The sequence below is a fragment of the Choristoneura fumiferana genome, chromosome 26 (assembly GCF_025370935.1).
Source record: "Choristoneura fumiferana chromosome 26, NRCan_CFum_1, whole genome shotgun sequence".
NCBI lineage: Eukaryota > Metazoa > Arthropoda > Insecta > Lepidoptera > Tortricidae > Choristoneura > Choristoneura fumiferana.
Window position 1 is genome coordinate 8,927,722 of NC_133497.1, and position 15,478 is coordinate 8,943,199.

A 15,478-nucleotide genomic window follows, 5' to 3' on the forward strand; every position below is an offset into this window, starting at 1 on the left:
ACATTAGGCACTCAATTAATGACGAAACAGAAACAAAATTGTGTTGCTCTGAAAGGAGAAACAACATTTAATGCTAATATTCCGCGTATTCTTCTATTTGTTATTAATTATTTAATATCTTGTAAGTATGTCATTACGTTTTACATATCTTTTCAATTCAAATCCAACTGACAACTTTCAAAAGCAAGGCCATAGACAAGTTAAATGAGGAGCTATGAACCTCATTTACATATGTACTCTGTGACGCAGTCAAGGAAATGGCAGAGATTAGACTCCGTCATATGCTTGTCAAAAAGCCGTGGTGCTGAGTAGTCAGCGTGAGCAGGGGCCTAATACATTTTATAATAACTATCTCGATATTTCGTTTTCTAGATTTTTTTACCGTACAACGGCAAAACCTACTAGACACTGGCAAATTGTCCTCCAATGGACAGAGCCATATTTTTCTAAAAATCTAATCTAATAACTATCTCTTCTAAAATCTTAAGAATCATTGAAAGACTAAGATCATTCTATAATTTTTTCATCACACTTGCTCGTAAACAGTGTCGTAACATGCAGGCTACCTTGGTTGCAACCCCCCAAATAAAACACCTCGACCTTAATGTGCTTGTCATGAAACCCATGGTCGGTAAATGAGTCATTGCCCGTACTAATTTTCTTGTCATGAAGCCCAAGGTCGGTAAATGAGTCATTGCCCGTACTGATAGTGCAGTGCTTCTAATAGAAGCTCGTTCGTAATTCCTCACTTACCGCCCTTAAGACACAATGTACTATTAAAGTCATGTTTGTCACCGTTTGTAAAAACAGGAACAACTATAGAAGGCTTCCCAGTAAGCGGCATTACTCCCGAATTTAATGAAAAAGTAAAAATATTTAGTGGATAATATAAATAGATTGTTTCTGTTCAGTTGAAGTAAGTTTCTTGTACTAGTGGGCTTATGGCCACTCAATGTATGGGAAACAATATTTTTGTAATATACTTATAAGATAGTATTTTAAATATAAAAGTTTGTCTGATAACAAACTTTGTGTTACTTGCAATCGTCATTAGGCTCAGCTCAGTTATAAGTTTAAATAGAAGCATACTTACTTGGGAAGCCGTGGTGGCCTAGTGGTTTGACCTATCGCCTCTCAAGCAGAGGGTCGTGGGTTCGAACCCCGGCTCGCACCTCTGAGTTTTTCGGAATTCATGTGCGGAATTACATTTGAAATTTACCACGAGCTTTGCGGTGAAGGAAAACATCGTTAGGAAACCTGCACAAACCTGCGAAGCGATTCAATGGTGCGTGCGAAGTTCCCAATCCGCACTGGGCCCGCGTGGGAACTATGGCCCAAGCCCTCTTGTTCTGAGAGGAGGCCTGTGCCCAGCAGTGGGACGTATATAGGCTGGGATGATGATACTTACTTGATTGTATATATACTCGTATAGATAGTACACACAAAGTTATTGTAATTAAAAAGCATCACATTTACATTGTGCTTTATTCTATCTAAATAGACACTAAATAGACTGTATTTAGTTGTATGTACAAGACCCTAGTAACCTATAAAAGTAGTCTTTGTTGATGTTATTAATCTGTGATTTCCTTAAGTAGGTATGCCACTGCCGCGATGTGTATAATATTTTTTAAACGTTATTTTTATAAAATTGTTCCACTAAAGCTTATATTTATGGAATCTGTATGAATGTGGCTTTCTTGGCACATTTTTATTGCCAATATCGGTATTCGTTCGAGATATATAGTTACAGGAAAAAAATTTTTTTTCATAAAATTTTCAATTAACGGCCTTAATTTAATTTTTTTGTATGTAAAGGTGTTTTTTTGTTTCGGATAATGATCGGCCATCTTTTATTTATCCGAAAATGATCCCCAACTTGCTATAGTAGCAATAAATTAGCAGTTATTACAACCAACAGTACGCGCGGCGTAAGTAAACTTTACCCCCTCCTCCTCCCCCCCTGCAGGGTGGCTCCCGCTGGCTCCCGGGCGTTTTCCACTCTGGTTCACCTAAGGAACAAGTGTGCCAAGTCTCATCCTTTAATGTCAAAAATATTGGTGGTGTCCTTTTTTTTATTATTCCACTGGATGGCAAACGAGCAAGTGGGTCTCCTGATGGTAAGAGATCACCACCACCCATAAACATCTGCAACACCTGATGCGTTGCCAACCTAGAGGCCTAAGATGGGATACCTCAAGTGCCAGTAATTTCACCGGCTGTCTTACTCTCCACGCCGAAACAACAGTGCAAGCACTGCTGCTTCACGGCAGGATTAGCGAGCAAGATGGTGGTAGCAATCCGGGCGGACCTTGCACAAGGTCCTACCACCTGCAAAACTGCCATCTGCTGTCCTATAAGTACCCCACTATACTGTAGCATGTTTGCGAGGTGAAAACTCTTCCGTAAATATGTGTTTACCCTGTTCAGCTCTATATGATTGGTCGATCCTTACACGACAAGTCTCGTCTCCGCCTCAGTGGAGCGGCAGCCTTAGTCGTAAAATCTGGCATAGTTCATTTATTATGTGCCATGTTATAATGTCTATGATAGAATTTTTGGAGTTCCCATAGATATTTTTATTATGTAGCGTTCAACAGTATCCTTCAGTGTCTACGGATAGATTGACTTTGCTCTCGATAGATGGCGCTGTGACGTGAGTTATCATGGGTAACGGTATGCCGTTTTAGCTTATAGTCCTTAAATGGAGATTTTATTACGACATACTGAAATTTAGGTATAATATATCTACCTATTTAATTTTTGTGAGAAGTCGTCTTTTACTTGGGCTGACTCTCATGATATTGGATTATAACAATCGACCATTGGCTCTATGCACGGCATCAGCGCCACCTAGCGTCCGCAACTTTTTTGGCTCTGATGCTCTGACGTTTTGAAATTTCATCGCGACATTGTGACCAAAATCAAACCTATAACGTATTAATTTATAATACAAAATTAAGTGATACCGTGATTTGGGTGGACAAAAGGTTGTGAATTCATTTTTGGTTATTAAAACTAAATGAGGTAAGTAAAATTTATTCAAAAAGTGTGTTTTATTTTCGTTATGTCATGTTTTGTTTACTTCATGTTTAGTAGTACTTTTCTATGTAGCATATATATGTGGTCTAAAAAGCAGCTGGTCTAAGTAGCAAGTGGTCTATAAGGCAACTGGTCTAAGTAGCGAGTGCTCTATAAGGCAACTGATCTAAGTAGCAAGTGGTCTATAAGAAAGCTGGTCCAATTAGCAAGTGGCCTATAAAGCAGCTAGTCTAAGTAGCAAGTGGTCTATAAGGCAACTGGTCTAATTATCAAGTGGTCTATAAAGCAGCTGGTCTAAGTAGCAAGTGGTCTATAAAGCAGCTGGTCTAAGTAGCAAGTAGTCTAAAACTTAAATGGCCTAAGACACCATAGTAATGCAGATGACAGATAGATCCTACATTATTTCTACTTTTGGCCACTATGAGCGTTGCGATAGATTACATTACATTATACCGGGTGGGGTCTGTAATACGAGCAAATAATTAAAACATAGATCGTACTCGTCAAACTGAACAACATTAGTTCAGCGACTTTTAAAAATAATGGAGTCTAGATTTTTTCTTTTTTTCATACAAATTAAACACTGTACTGTAGTCAATGTACGCCATCCTGCTTGTACCCAATTAAAAACGAATTATTTAAAAGTAGCCCAGCAGGGCTACTACGAAACTCGAAGATCATCTCGCACCGTCCCTCTCGCTCTCGTATTAAATAGTATAAGGTGTCGGAGATTGCACGACTCGAACTTCGAGTCGAGTTTCGTAGTAGCCCTGCAGACTCCTCGGATGGAGTCCGCGGGGTGAGAATGGATCGTATAGTATATTTTTTTGTTTTTTTTTTCCAAACGGGCTATCCATAGGGCTATCTCACAAAGACGATAACTAACTCGACATTATTGATATTTTTATCAAAGTGTTCCTGCTGGCTTATTATAATTTTCGTATTCATTACATAGTTTTGAAAATGGGAACAACTAAACGCAGTAGTTGAGAATTAATTTAAAAAAATTGATCAGCTATCAGCTCTCTCAGCTGTTTGTCCAATGTCAATCAAATGTTTTTGGTTAGTTCACAGTTGCATGTATTTTTAATCAAAATCTTGAAGTAAATACAAACGTTCTTCTTGAATGAAATATTAGAAAATATATTTTTTAAGTAACCGCGACATGAAATAGTCACATCACATCGCACATATTCGTGATTATGGAGTCGTCCGCCTGCCGCCGTGGTGCTTCCGACGCGGACCAGTCGGCGCGGGCATACAGCGCGACTGTCAAGTGCGAGCCTGTGATGGTGAAGGTGGAGCCCGAGTGGGGCGAGTGCGACGTGAGCGAGGCGGCCGTGGCAGAAGTCTTGTACGCCACCCACGAGGTCAAAGAAGAATTAGTAATTGGACCTGAGCTGATTGAGCAGCAGGACATCGCTTTTTCAATGCAAAGTAAGCTTCGCAATTAGATTGTCACAGACCAATGACTCTCCTTGAGTTCAACTATAAGTTTGTGCTTAATGGCAATCGGTAGATTTAGGTTAGCTTCCCTTGCGTGGTTGGTACCCATGTGCGGTGGTGATCCTTTTCCATCAGACAACTGCATGCCCGTTTGCCTCCCTCTCATATCCTGTTAGGAAATATAATTCAGTGCACATTTGTATTATTTCTAAAGTTGAAGACCGAGAGAAGAGAACGGTTGCTTGTCTGTTTGTGTTAGAAATGATTTCATTTGATAGTAGGGACATATATTTTATTGTGAGAAGGAGTAAACGAGCAAGCGGGATGCTCATTCATCTGATGGGAAATGAACACCACTGCCCATGAGTACCAACTATTCAAGGAGAGTCATTGGTCCGTTTCCGGCCTTTAAGAAAGTATAAGCCCTTTTCTTGAAAGCCCCGTCATAGTAGATGTATATATGTTAGTATTTTAATCAAATAAAAATTGTAATTGTAATTGTTGGTGTTGTAATTTTTTTATCAAATGAATCTTGGCAGATGGCTTGAGCAGTATGGAGAAGGATCCATACAAGCCAAAGATAGAGGGTGGCGCTGACGCCGCGCCCGAGTGCACCACCACCTGCTGCGGGGAAGGACCTGGCTGCAACAGGAGCACGGAGCAGCAGCATGGGCTTAAGAATTGTTACGTCAGGCTGGAGCGACTTCCAGTAGGAGACCTGAGCAGTGTTTATTGTGAGTTAACTTATAGTCTTACATGATGCAGACCGACCCCAGTGTACTGCAGCTTGGAGGACAGCAGAGCCAGAGACGCTCATGTCACTAGCAAATTAGTTTGGTAACGCCATATACCGCCAAATAACGCTAGCAGTACCGCCCCGCACGGAACAGCCAAAGTCCAACTTGCGCGGGCGACCAACAGATGGCGCCATACAGCGAAAAACTTCACAGTAGTAATCTCTGTTATAAAGTAATAACAGTTTTAACAGTCTTCTATTTCCTTCTCTTGATAAACAAACTTTAAATTAAGCGCTTATTTTGTGTTCTTACTTCTAGGTCTCATCTACTACTTACCTTAACATATATCTTCGGCAAATTTATCTACGTGTGTAATCACGCTCTGACATGACGTGCTACCTCGCCCCCGCCACCGCGTCTCATTCCTAAGGAGGGTTGCGCACGAAGTTGTCGGACTATAGCCATATTTTTTTGAGATAAATACCCATGCCCCAATGGAGCGTTAGGGTTGTTAACTTACATCGTAAAAACACTACTTAACAAATAAAATGAACTCTGAGTCGTCTTAAAACAATTTAACACTATATGGATTAAGTCAGTGGGCAATACCTACCTATCACCAAAAGTTATTTGAATTAAACACTAAATACAATTATTTTTTTTAAGTAGCCTGTATAGTGTCCCACTGCTGGGCAAAAACAATAAAACAGGCAAAAATGAATCTTTTAGAACCTATATCAAAAACCTTAAATATATCTTTAGCCTGGAATGTGATTGATCAGTGGTGAAACAGGTTATAAGAAATGTAAAAATGATAATATAAATTTAACTCAAGAGGGTAAATTGTGTAAAGATATCCCAAACAGGTATCAAAAATATTGATCAATTTCTTCTCAAATATACAAACAGGTTCTGCAGATCCATTTTCTAATTGTAATGCTACAAATTTCATCAAATTTGACCCGCCTATTGAATCGTTCAAATGGTCAAATGTCAGTGTGAAGAAGAAGAAACCTATGATCTTTGGGGTGTATGCCAATAGCACAAATAATCGCAGATATAATTAATCCATGTTTAATTAAGAATTTTGGAAAACGGCTAGCCGTAATGTTATTCGGCGGATTATACAATCTGACTGCGACATATTTACTGTGCCAATATGGCCCGGAATATTCTGGAGCAAGTAGGGTGTCTCTTTAATACTGTATCAGTTTGGTTGTATTGTTCACTCACGAAGGCTCCACCCACAGCTAATTATCAATATGCACGAGTAAACCTCGTACTTACGCGTTGTCGTAGTCTTAGTGTACGTAACTGACGGTACGCTTGCGACTGAGGACACATTCGAGATACGCACACATAGACTTGTCGTATGGATACGTTTACAATTACAATTATAAAATGTGGAGGGGCGGACCTTCGTGAGTGAACAGATCTATATTAAACTGTCCACAACGTTACGATTGTGGTTATCACTCACTTCGTCCCCCGCCGCTTTCCCCCCTTATAGTACGACTTTTTTCATCTGTTAGTTCTTTACCTCAAAAGCATTAACTCCTTGTAGCGATTCACCGAATCGCATTTCACGTCGAACTAACAAAATTTCAATAGAATCATGTACTTGACGCAATATTTCGCGCAGTTGTTTACATTAGTATAATTACGGTTTGACTATTTTGTATATTGTTTTTATAATTAAAACTACACAATGCTGTTATCGAATAGAAAAACATTTTTAAGCTACCTTTACAAATAACAAAGTTATACAGGTTTGAAAGTCAAGATTAGTTAGACAGAGAAAGACATACTGGCATGTGACGTCACACGCCAGTACCGCCATACTTGCTGCATAGAGAAAAGCGTTTGAGAAAGAGACAGGAATATAGATTTTTCAAAAAACCACTAAATCCAATTTTCAACCGATTTAAATTTTCTCTTCGGTGAACACTATCTGTATATCTTTTTCATAATAATATTAAGATATGGCAAAATCAGGAGTTGTCAAATACCGTATTAGTTTGTAGCATCTCATTTTTCGTGTAATATTTTACGCTAGACGCATTTCGCCGCGATCGATGTTTGCTTGGGACTCTTAACTAATTTGACAAGTTAATGAGGGTATATCGTTTTTTGTCTCACTAGATGGCGCACTGTTGCGTGAGGTTTTTAAGTATGGCTTTCAAAGTCTGTTATTACGGGCGTGAAAACAAAGTTTAGATTAAAATCATATTTAATACACCTTAAAACCGTACCATAAAAATATCGAGCATACCACAGTGTTGCAAAGTCCCCGTTTTGTTCGGAAAAAAGGGAGGACAAAGGTTTCCGAAAGACAAAACTGTCTCAAAACACAGACATTCATTGCCCCGGAACGCATATTTGCCATAATTAATTTCAGATATTGCAAAATATTCACAAAATAATTCTAATTATAAATAAACCGCGTAGCTCACCCAAAAACTATGAGATTTGACATTTCGGAGACCTCACGCTACACTAGCGCCTCTAGCGGCGAATTCATTCGCGATAGCCCTCATTGATGTTTGCACTGAAATACACTAAGTTCAACAAGAGCGAGGTGAAATGCGACTAAAAGTAATAGCGACTAAAAAATAAAGGATTGTTACACAACCTTAGGTACAATTAAATATACTACCGAGTTGAAATGCGATTCGGTGAATCGCTACAAGGAATTCATGCTTTTGAGGTAAAGCACTAAAAAATGTATTTTTTTATCCCGTGTGTGTGTGTTACTAGTTTTAAGCGAATAAAGTACTGTGCTCGTTAATATATATATCTCTCAATTTAATCTAACTTTTATTTCCAATAAAGTAAATTGAAAACATCTGGCTCCGCTTTCGGTTCCGATAAAACCACATCCGTTACACCTCTGAACACATCGGTGTGGTGAATCTATAAAGATCATTATTTCACGCTTCTATCAAAATTAATATTTTTTTTTTAGGCGATAAGGCAGCCTATTGCTTACCTTGTAATTTTCTCTGTGTACCTGTTCACTGTATCGCTTTCTATTTCTGGTGTACAATAAAGAGTAATTGTATTGTATTTTTAACTATCGGGAAACGTTGGTGCGCGGGGCCCCTAGTTGAGCTGGGCCCGTAGCATTTGCTACTCTTGCTATGTAGCTAATCCGCCATTGCAATCTGGAACTAATGAATTCTATTAGAAATGAATTTTCTTGTTGAATTTAGGAGAATTGTTTGTTTGTTTGTTTGTTTATACTCTTTATTGTACAAAAAGGAAAAACAAAAAGGTTACATAAATAAAAGTTGTGTTAAGTACAAAGGCGACTTATCCTGCAGGGATCTCTGCCAGTCAACCTTTGAGTGGTAGAGAGGCAATCCAAAAACAAGGATCGACAAATAGAGCAAAACATTTGAATAAATATAAATGCATATATAAACCTCAAATACCTAACTATATAACACATATATAAAACATTAATAGAATTTAGAATGATGATGATGGTATGATGAATACTTTCTTGCAGGTATGCTGAGGATAGTAGAGGAGGATGCCTGCAAGCTGGAGCCAGCAGGCGAGGCCGGGCCCGCGACGGAGGGTACACGCGCCCAGTCTGATTTATACACCCGCCAACATACGCACACAGGACTGAAACCACACAGTTGCGACATATGTCATAAACAGTTTACTAGTCATTTTATATTGATTGACCACAAAAGAATACACACTGGTGAGACACCATATAGTTGCGATGTGTGCAACCGACGGTTTACACAAAAAAGGTCGTTGACGGTTCATACACGAAGACACACTGATGAGAAACTATACAGGTGCGAGATATGTTGCAAACAGCTTACATCGGGTTGTAAATTGACTGATCATATGCGTACACACACGGGTGAGAGACCGTTCAGTTGCGGTGTGTGCGGCAAACAGTTTGCAGATAAAACGAATTTTATTAGACATACGCGGTTACACACAGGTGAGAGACCGTATAGCTGCGATATATGTAAGAAACGGTTTAAACTTAAATCGACGTTGACAGGTCATGTACAGACACACACAGGTGAGAAACCGCACAGTTGCGATATATGTAAGACACGGTTTCTACGGAAATCGGCGTTGATAGAGCATGTACGAATACATACTAATGAGAAACCATACAGGTGCCATATATGTAGCAAACGGTTTAAAACAGGACGTCAATTGACTGTTCATATGCGTACACACACGCGTGAGAAACCGTTCAGATGCAGTGTGTGCGGCAAACAGTTTGCAGATAAAGCTGATTTAACTGAACATAATACGCGGATACACACAGGTGAGAAACCATATAGCTGCGATATATAATATTTAAGAGTCGGTGTTTACGGAAATCGACGTTGATAGAGCATACACGAATACACACTGATGAGAAACCGTACAAGTGCGATATGTGTAGCAAATAAAGTCCTTAAAGGCTGGCAACGCACTAGTGACTTTTCTGGTGTAGCAGGTGTCTATGGGCGACGGTAATCGCTTACCATCAGGCAATCCGTCTGCTCGTTTGCCATAAAAAAATGGTTTACATCACGACGTCAATTGACTGGTCATATATGCGGACACACACGGGTGAGAAACAGTTGGGTGTGATATGTGTAGCAAACAACCGAACCGCTAACCAATCTTCGCAAGACAAAACTACGCAGTGCCGCGCCGCGCATTCCGGTCGCTGGTCAAGTGCTGCGCCGCGCCGCCTGCTCTATTCGCTCCCGTTTCGATTCCGTAACGTGGCTATAGCGCTCGGTTCGGTACTAACTAGGTAAAGACTGTCCACGATAAAATTCGGGCATGCCTGATTTAGTGTATCTTTGTAATGAATGCTAATTTTCAGGTTTTACTTAAGTTTTATTCTTTTATTAAGATAGTTTTTTGGAGTATTTTTGTTATTAGTCAGCGCTGCAAATTTCCTTTGCTCGCAGCTTATGCTGACGCTGAGCCTGAGCCCATTGCCACCTGCTTATGTTTTTTTTATTTGATTGTGTAACGTATCTTATTTTCAGTGGCAATAAATGATTTTATTATTATTATCTTTATTTTTCTTTCATTCTTAAGTTTAGGTTTTTATAATAGTTATAAAAAGTAAAATACAGAAAAGTACATCTATCTATATAAATAAAAATAAATCATAAAATGTGTTGCTAAGCGCAAAACTCGGGAAAGACTGGTCCGATTTCGCTAATTCTTTTTTTGTTGTGTTTGTTACAATCAGGAGAAGGTTTTTATGGAAGAAAATACAGAAAAAATACAACGGGGGGAAGCCGCGGGCAAAAGCTAGTACATAATAAAAATATTATAAATACCTAACCTACTTTGCCGCCGGTAACGGGGCAGGGCCCAAGCTACCGGTGGTCAGGGCCGCAGAGTGAGGAACCTCCGGACGATGCGTGCCGTGTCCAGAAGTACCGCCTTCTGTATCTGGCCCTTGAGCCAGCCATCTAGCGAGAGTCTCTTGAGAGGTTGGTCGAGACTCTTCGCTATTAGACCGTTTGCCGAAACGACTATCGGGACAATGATCGTCGAGTCAACATCCCACATAGCAGTCACCTCGTGAGCCAAGTCAAGGTACTTGCTGAGTTTGTCCTTCTCGGCCTTCACGAGGTTCTCGTCATGTGGGATGGTGATGTCGACGAGCACTGCCTGGCGGTTTGATCGATCTGTCAGCACGATATCAGGCTTATTGGCTACAATAGTCCTGTCCGTGATGACAGATCGATCCCAATAGAGCGTGGCACGACCATTTTCGAGAACTGGCGCAGGGACATACCTATAATACGGCACCTCAGAGTCTACAAGGCCGTATCGAAGAGCAAGTTGGTGGTGGATAATTATTATTGTTATTATTTATTTCATCTCCAAATTTTTGTTACTTTTACGGTCATCCCGTAAAACCCATATCGAAAATACAAACCGAAATATAGATGCACAGAAAAACCAGAAAAATAAGACCAACGCTGGGAATCGAACCCAGGTCCTCGGCATTCCGTGCCGCGTGCTATACCGCTACACCACCGCTGGACAGTGGTTCAGACACGCATTTCTCCTATACACCACATATCTCAGCTTGTTTGTTTCCTATTTAGTCACTTAAGCAGCGACACTAGTGATATCTATGCTGTAGCCCTCATCGAGAAACTTTCAGCACCCCATCGGAACTAACCGGACAAGAGATGTCGCTTGTGTCAACAATGGCTAAATGCTCTGTAAAAAAAAGTGTGAATACCGGCTCGAAAATGAGAAAAAAGGATGCGATATTGTTAGAAAGTTTTCTTCGGGACTGTGTATCTAAGTAAATATATAATCTAAGAATTTACTGGTAAAAGTAACGATACTATAATGTTCAGTTTTCAATTAACGTTATATTTTAATACCGGTACTGGATATTTTTATGATTTTACCGTTATGTAATGCTACTTATAGTGTGAATTTGGTAACGTTAACAATCCCTGCTGCAGTGCAAACTCCTCGGATGGAGTCCGCGGGATGAGAATGGATCGTGTAGTAATTTTTTTTCAAACGGGCTATCCTATCTCACAAAGACGATAACTAACTTAACATTATTGATATTTTTATCAAAGCGTTCCTGATGGCTTATTTTAATTTTCCTATTCATTAGCCATCATAGTTAACAATTTTGCAAAATGAGAAAAACTAAACGCAGTAGTTGAGAATTAATTAAAAAAAAACAGCTGTTTGTTTATCAAATGTCAAACCAGTGTTGCTAGATACCCCGCTTTTCCGCTTTTTTTTACCTCACATTTTTGCCACTGGCCCCGCTATCCGCGTTACGCTAACGCGGATCCACTTTTTTTTTTAAATATACACGAACAACTTTTAAATGGTACCACTTGCTCGTGGAAAAAGGTTGGTAAATTCAAAACATCGAACGAACGAAACAGCCGAACGCTTTCGGTGCAGCGGAAACACAAGTTGTACTATGATTTTTTTCTTCGGCTTTTCAACGTGCCCAAAAAAACCATAACGTATTCGCGTTTTAATTTAAAAAATCCGCGTTTTGAAAGCGCAGCTCCCGCTTTTTGTATTCGGTCAACTGGCAACACTGTGTCAAACAAATGTTTGGTTACTTCACAGTTGCTTGTATTTTTAATCAAAATCTTGAAGATAAAACGTTCTTCTTGAAATATTAGAAAATACATTTTTATAGTAACCGCGACATGAAATAGTCACATCACATCGCACATAGGTATTTGTGATTATGGAGTCGTCCGCCTGCCACCGTCGTGCTTCCGACGCGGACCAGTCGGCGGCGGGCGGGCATACAGCTCGACTGCGGAGTGCGAGCCTGTGATGGTGAAGGAGGAGCCCGAGTGGGGCGAGTGCGGCGTGAGCGAGGCGGCCTTGGCAGAAGGCTTGTACGCCGGCACGAGATTAAATATGAATTAGTAATTGGACCTGAGCTGATTGAGCAGCAGGACATCGCTTTTTCAATGCAAAGTAAGCTTCGCAATTAGATTGTAACAGACCAATGACTCCTCCATATTTTTTTGTTAATGGCAATCGGTCATTGTAGGTTAGCTTCCCTTGCGTGGTTGGTACCCATGTGTGGTGGTGATCCTTTTCCATCAGACGACCGCATGCCTGTTTGCCTCCCTCTCATATCCTGTTAGGAAATATAATTCAGTGCATATTAGTATTATTTCTAAAGTTAAAGATAGATATGTAACCAGAACGGTTGCTTGTCTGTTTGTGTTAGAAATGATTTCATTTGATAGTAGGTACATATATTTTTATTGTGAGAAGGAGGCAGATGAGCAAGCGGGTCATCTGATGGGAAATGAACACCACTGCCCATGAGTACCAACTACGCAAAGTGAGTCATTGGTCCGTTGCCCACCTTTTAAGAAAGTATAAGGCCTTTTCTTGAAAGCCCCAATGTCATAGTATGGTTTTAAACAAAGACGCCATTTACCCGACCATAGACATTTAGTGATGTGAAAACCTATAACCTAGTGCACAATCATTTATCTGCTTAGTAAATTGATTAATTTTTAATTGAATAGATCAAAGTTTTTTGTCTTTTTTGTTATTTATAATACTTGATTTAATATCAAGGACTGTTTATTCAATTATAAAAAGCAATAACTACTTTTTATTTTTACGTAAGTAAATAATTGTCGCTTATTATATGTCTGTCTATCCAATTTATTGAAAGTGTAAACAAACCGATTTCATCTAAATTCTTGTATAAACACCCACTGGATCAAATCAATAATACATTTATCTATAATTCGTGTCCTTCATCTAGATGTTTATTACACACATGAGGAGACTTTTTGGTTTAAATAATTTTGATTTCGGGGGGAGGAGCAGACAGGAAACCTAAAACAAATACCAGTGGTTATGGACGGTGCACTGACAATTACAAGACGAAACAGACAAAACAAATTTTGATAAAATCGGTTTGTTTACTTTTTATATAATTTGGATTGACATAAACCATAGATGTATAGTATATATGTTAGTATTCATTTTTTTATCAAATGAATCTTGGCAGATGGCTTGAGCAGTATGGAGAAGGATCCATGCAAGCCAAAGACAGAGGGTGGCGCTGACGCTGCGCCGGAGTGCACCACCACCTGCCGCGGGGGAGGATGTGGCTGCAACAGGAGCACCGAGCAGCAGCATGGGCTTAAGAATTGTTACGTCAGGCTGGAGCAACTTCCAGTAGGAGACCTGAGCAGTTGTTATTGTGAGTTAACTTATAGTCAGACACGACGCAGGCCGACCCCAGTGCACTGCGGCTTGGAGGACAGCAGAGTCAGAGACGTCTCTGTTGTGATCCCTGTTCATGTCACTAGCAAAGTAGTTTGGTAACGCCATACACCGCCAGATAACGCTAGCAGTACCGCGACGCACGGAACGTCTAAGTCCAACTTGCGCGGGCGACCAACAGATGGCGCCACCAGGCAAGGTAGGTCGCGCTATCGTTTGGACGCCGCAGAATAATCACCTATCACTTCAATACAGCCCTTGATGATTTGGAGCTAGCAGCAGTTTTGTTGTATGAAACTGCCCACAATGTAATGATTGTAGTTATTACCATAGTATATAAATTAGCAGTATTCAGTCTCGGTAGCGTCCTTGATGTAATTGCCTACGCCCGCTCGGAGAGTTGCGTACTCTACTAGTAAACTGTCACTTCAGTTTTGCATTTGATTTGATAATGTCACATGAAATTTAAAGTAGGGAAAGGATTAGGAGAGATTTTAAGATGGACTAAGTAGTGTTTAATAATAATGCAATTTACGTTATTTTAATAAACCACAAAACGTATTATGTTCTAAACGGTTTTATTTGGCTACAACACTACGTATATTTGTTACCTACAAATTAGTTTCGGAGCGGCCTCTTCTGGGATGTGCGAGAAGCGTTATTGTTGAATTTAAGAGTATAAAAATTCGCATTCTGATAAATAACTTCATTAATACGTTTTTATTATATTATTATAGATGTACTTGCGTATACCGACAATACTGTTTATATCTCGTTGTGAAGTTGTGACAGAGGAGAGTAGTGACAACGCCGATTTTTTAGAACTTATTGACTAAACTTACTAACTTTGTAAAGCGAGCTTGCAGTAGCACGCGTTTGATAGTATTGCGAGATCGCTAGCAGTTAATAAGTTGCAAGAAATCGAAGTTGCGAGATGAAAACCAAATCAAATCTCAAAATCAAACACGAATAGATAGCCAAATGAACAGGTACAGTAGGTAATCACCGTCTAAGTCTGAGTGTATAGGTAGCGTGTGCGCTAAGAGTGTAGAGCGGACAGATGCCCGGACCACAGAATATATAATAGTACTGGCGTACAGAATGGCGACGCTCCGCCCGCACGGTTCGAGTTACCCCACCCTCAGCGCAGATTGCAGGAAAACCGCAGGAAAGCAGTCGGGCGCGCAACGCGATGTACGAGTATGTCGGTCGGACCGTCGCACGGCACTAAGTTCGGGAGCAATAACTACATAGTACATACGATTTAACAATCGAACGTTCAGAGACAAATCCTTTAAAAGGAAATATTTTTGTGTAAGTAATCTTTAATTATAAGGTCTCAAATGATTAAAACAATAAACCTTAATTTATAAAACATTCATTTATTTCCTAAAAACTCGAAAATCAATCATATTCTAATTTGTCGCTCGTACAAAGTCACATAATTTTCCGTGAAATCCGCGCGCCGGCAGTTCATTGCTCGGCTCGGTGGCCGT

General features: G+C 39.9%; 2 protein-coding genes across 2 annotated transcripts in view; both read left to right on the plus strand.

The window, feature by feature from the left end:
- LOC141442721 (uncharacterized) overlaps positions 1-15,478 on the plus strand; it is a gene marked incomplete in the record, with an annotated part of 109,419 nt that overhangs the window by 52,841 nt on the left and 41,100 nt on the right.
- On the plus strand, positions 4,068-10,285 carry LOC141442762 (uncharacterized). Its single transcript, XM_074107862.1, has 3 exons — positions 4,068-4,479; positions 5,028-5,222; positions 8,737-10,285. The coding sequence occupies exons 1-3, from the start codon at positions 4,245-4,247 to the stop codon at positions 9,558-9,560; spliced, it is 1,254 nt and encodes a 417-aa protein (XP_073963963.1). The 5' UTR covers positions 4,068-4,244; the 3' UTR covers positions 9,561-10,285.

Bases quoted from the DNA above. Each gene is read 5' to 3' on its own strand.
- LOC141442762 (XM_074107862.1), top strand. From the start codon at position 4,245: ATGGAGTCGTCCGCCTGCCGCCGTGGTGCTTCCGACGCGGACCAGTCG. The intron at 4,480-5,027 runs GTAAGCTTCGCA...GAATCTTGGCAG, and splicing joins CATCGCTTTTTCAATGCAAA to ATGGCTTGAGCAGTATGGAG. The intron at 5,223-8,736 runs GTGAGTTAACTT...ACTTTCTTGCAG, and splicing joins AGACCTGAGCAGTGTTTATT to GTATGCTGAGGATAGTAGAG.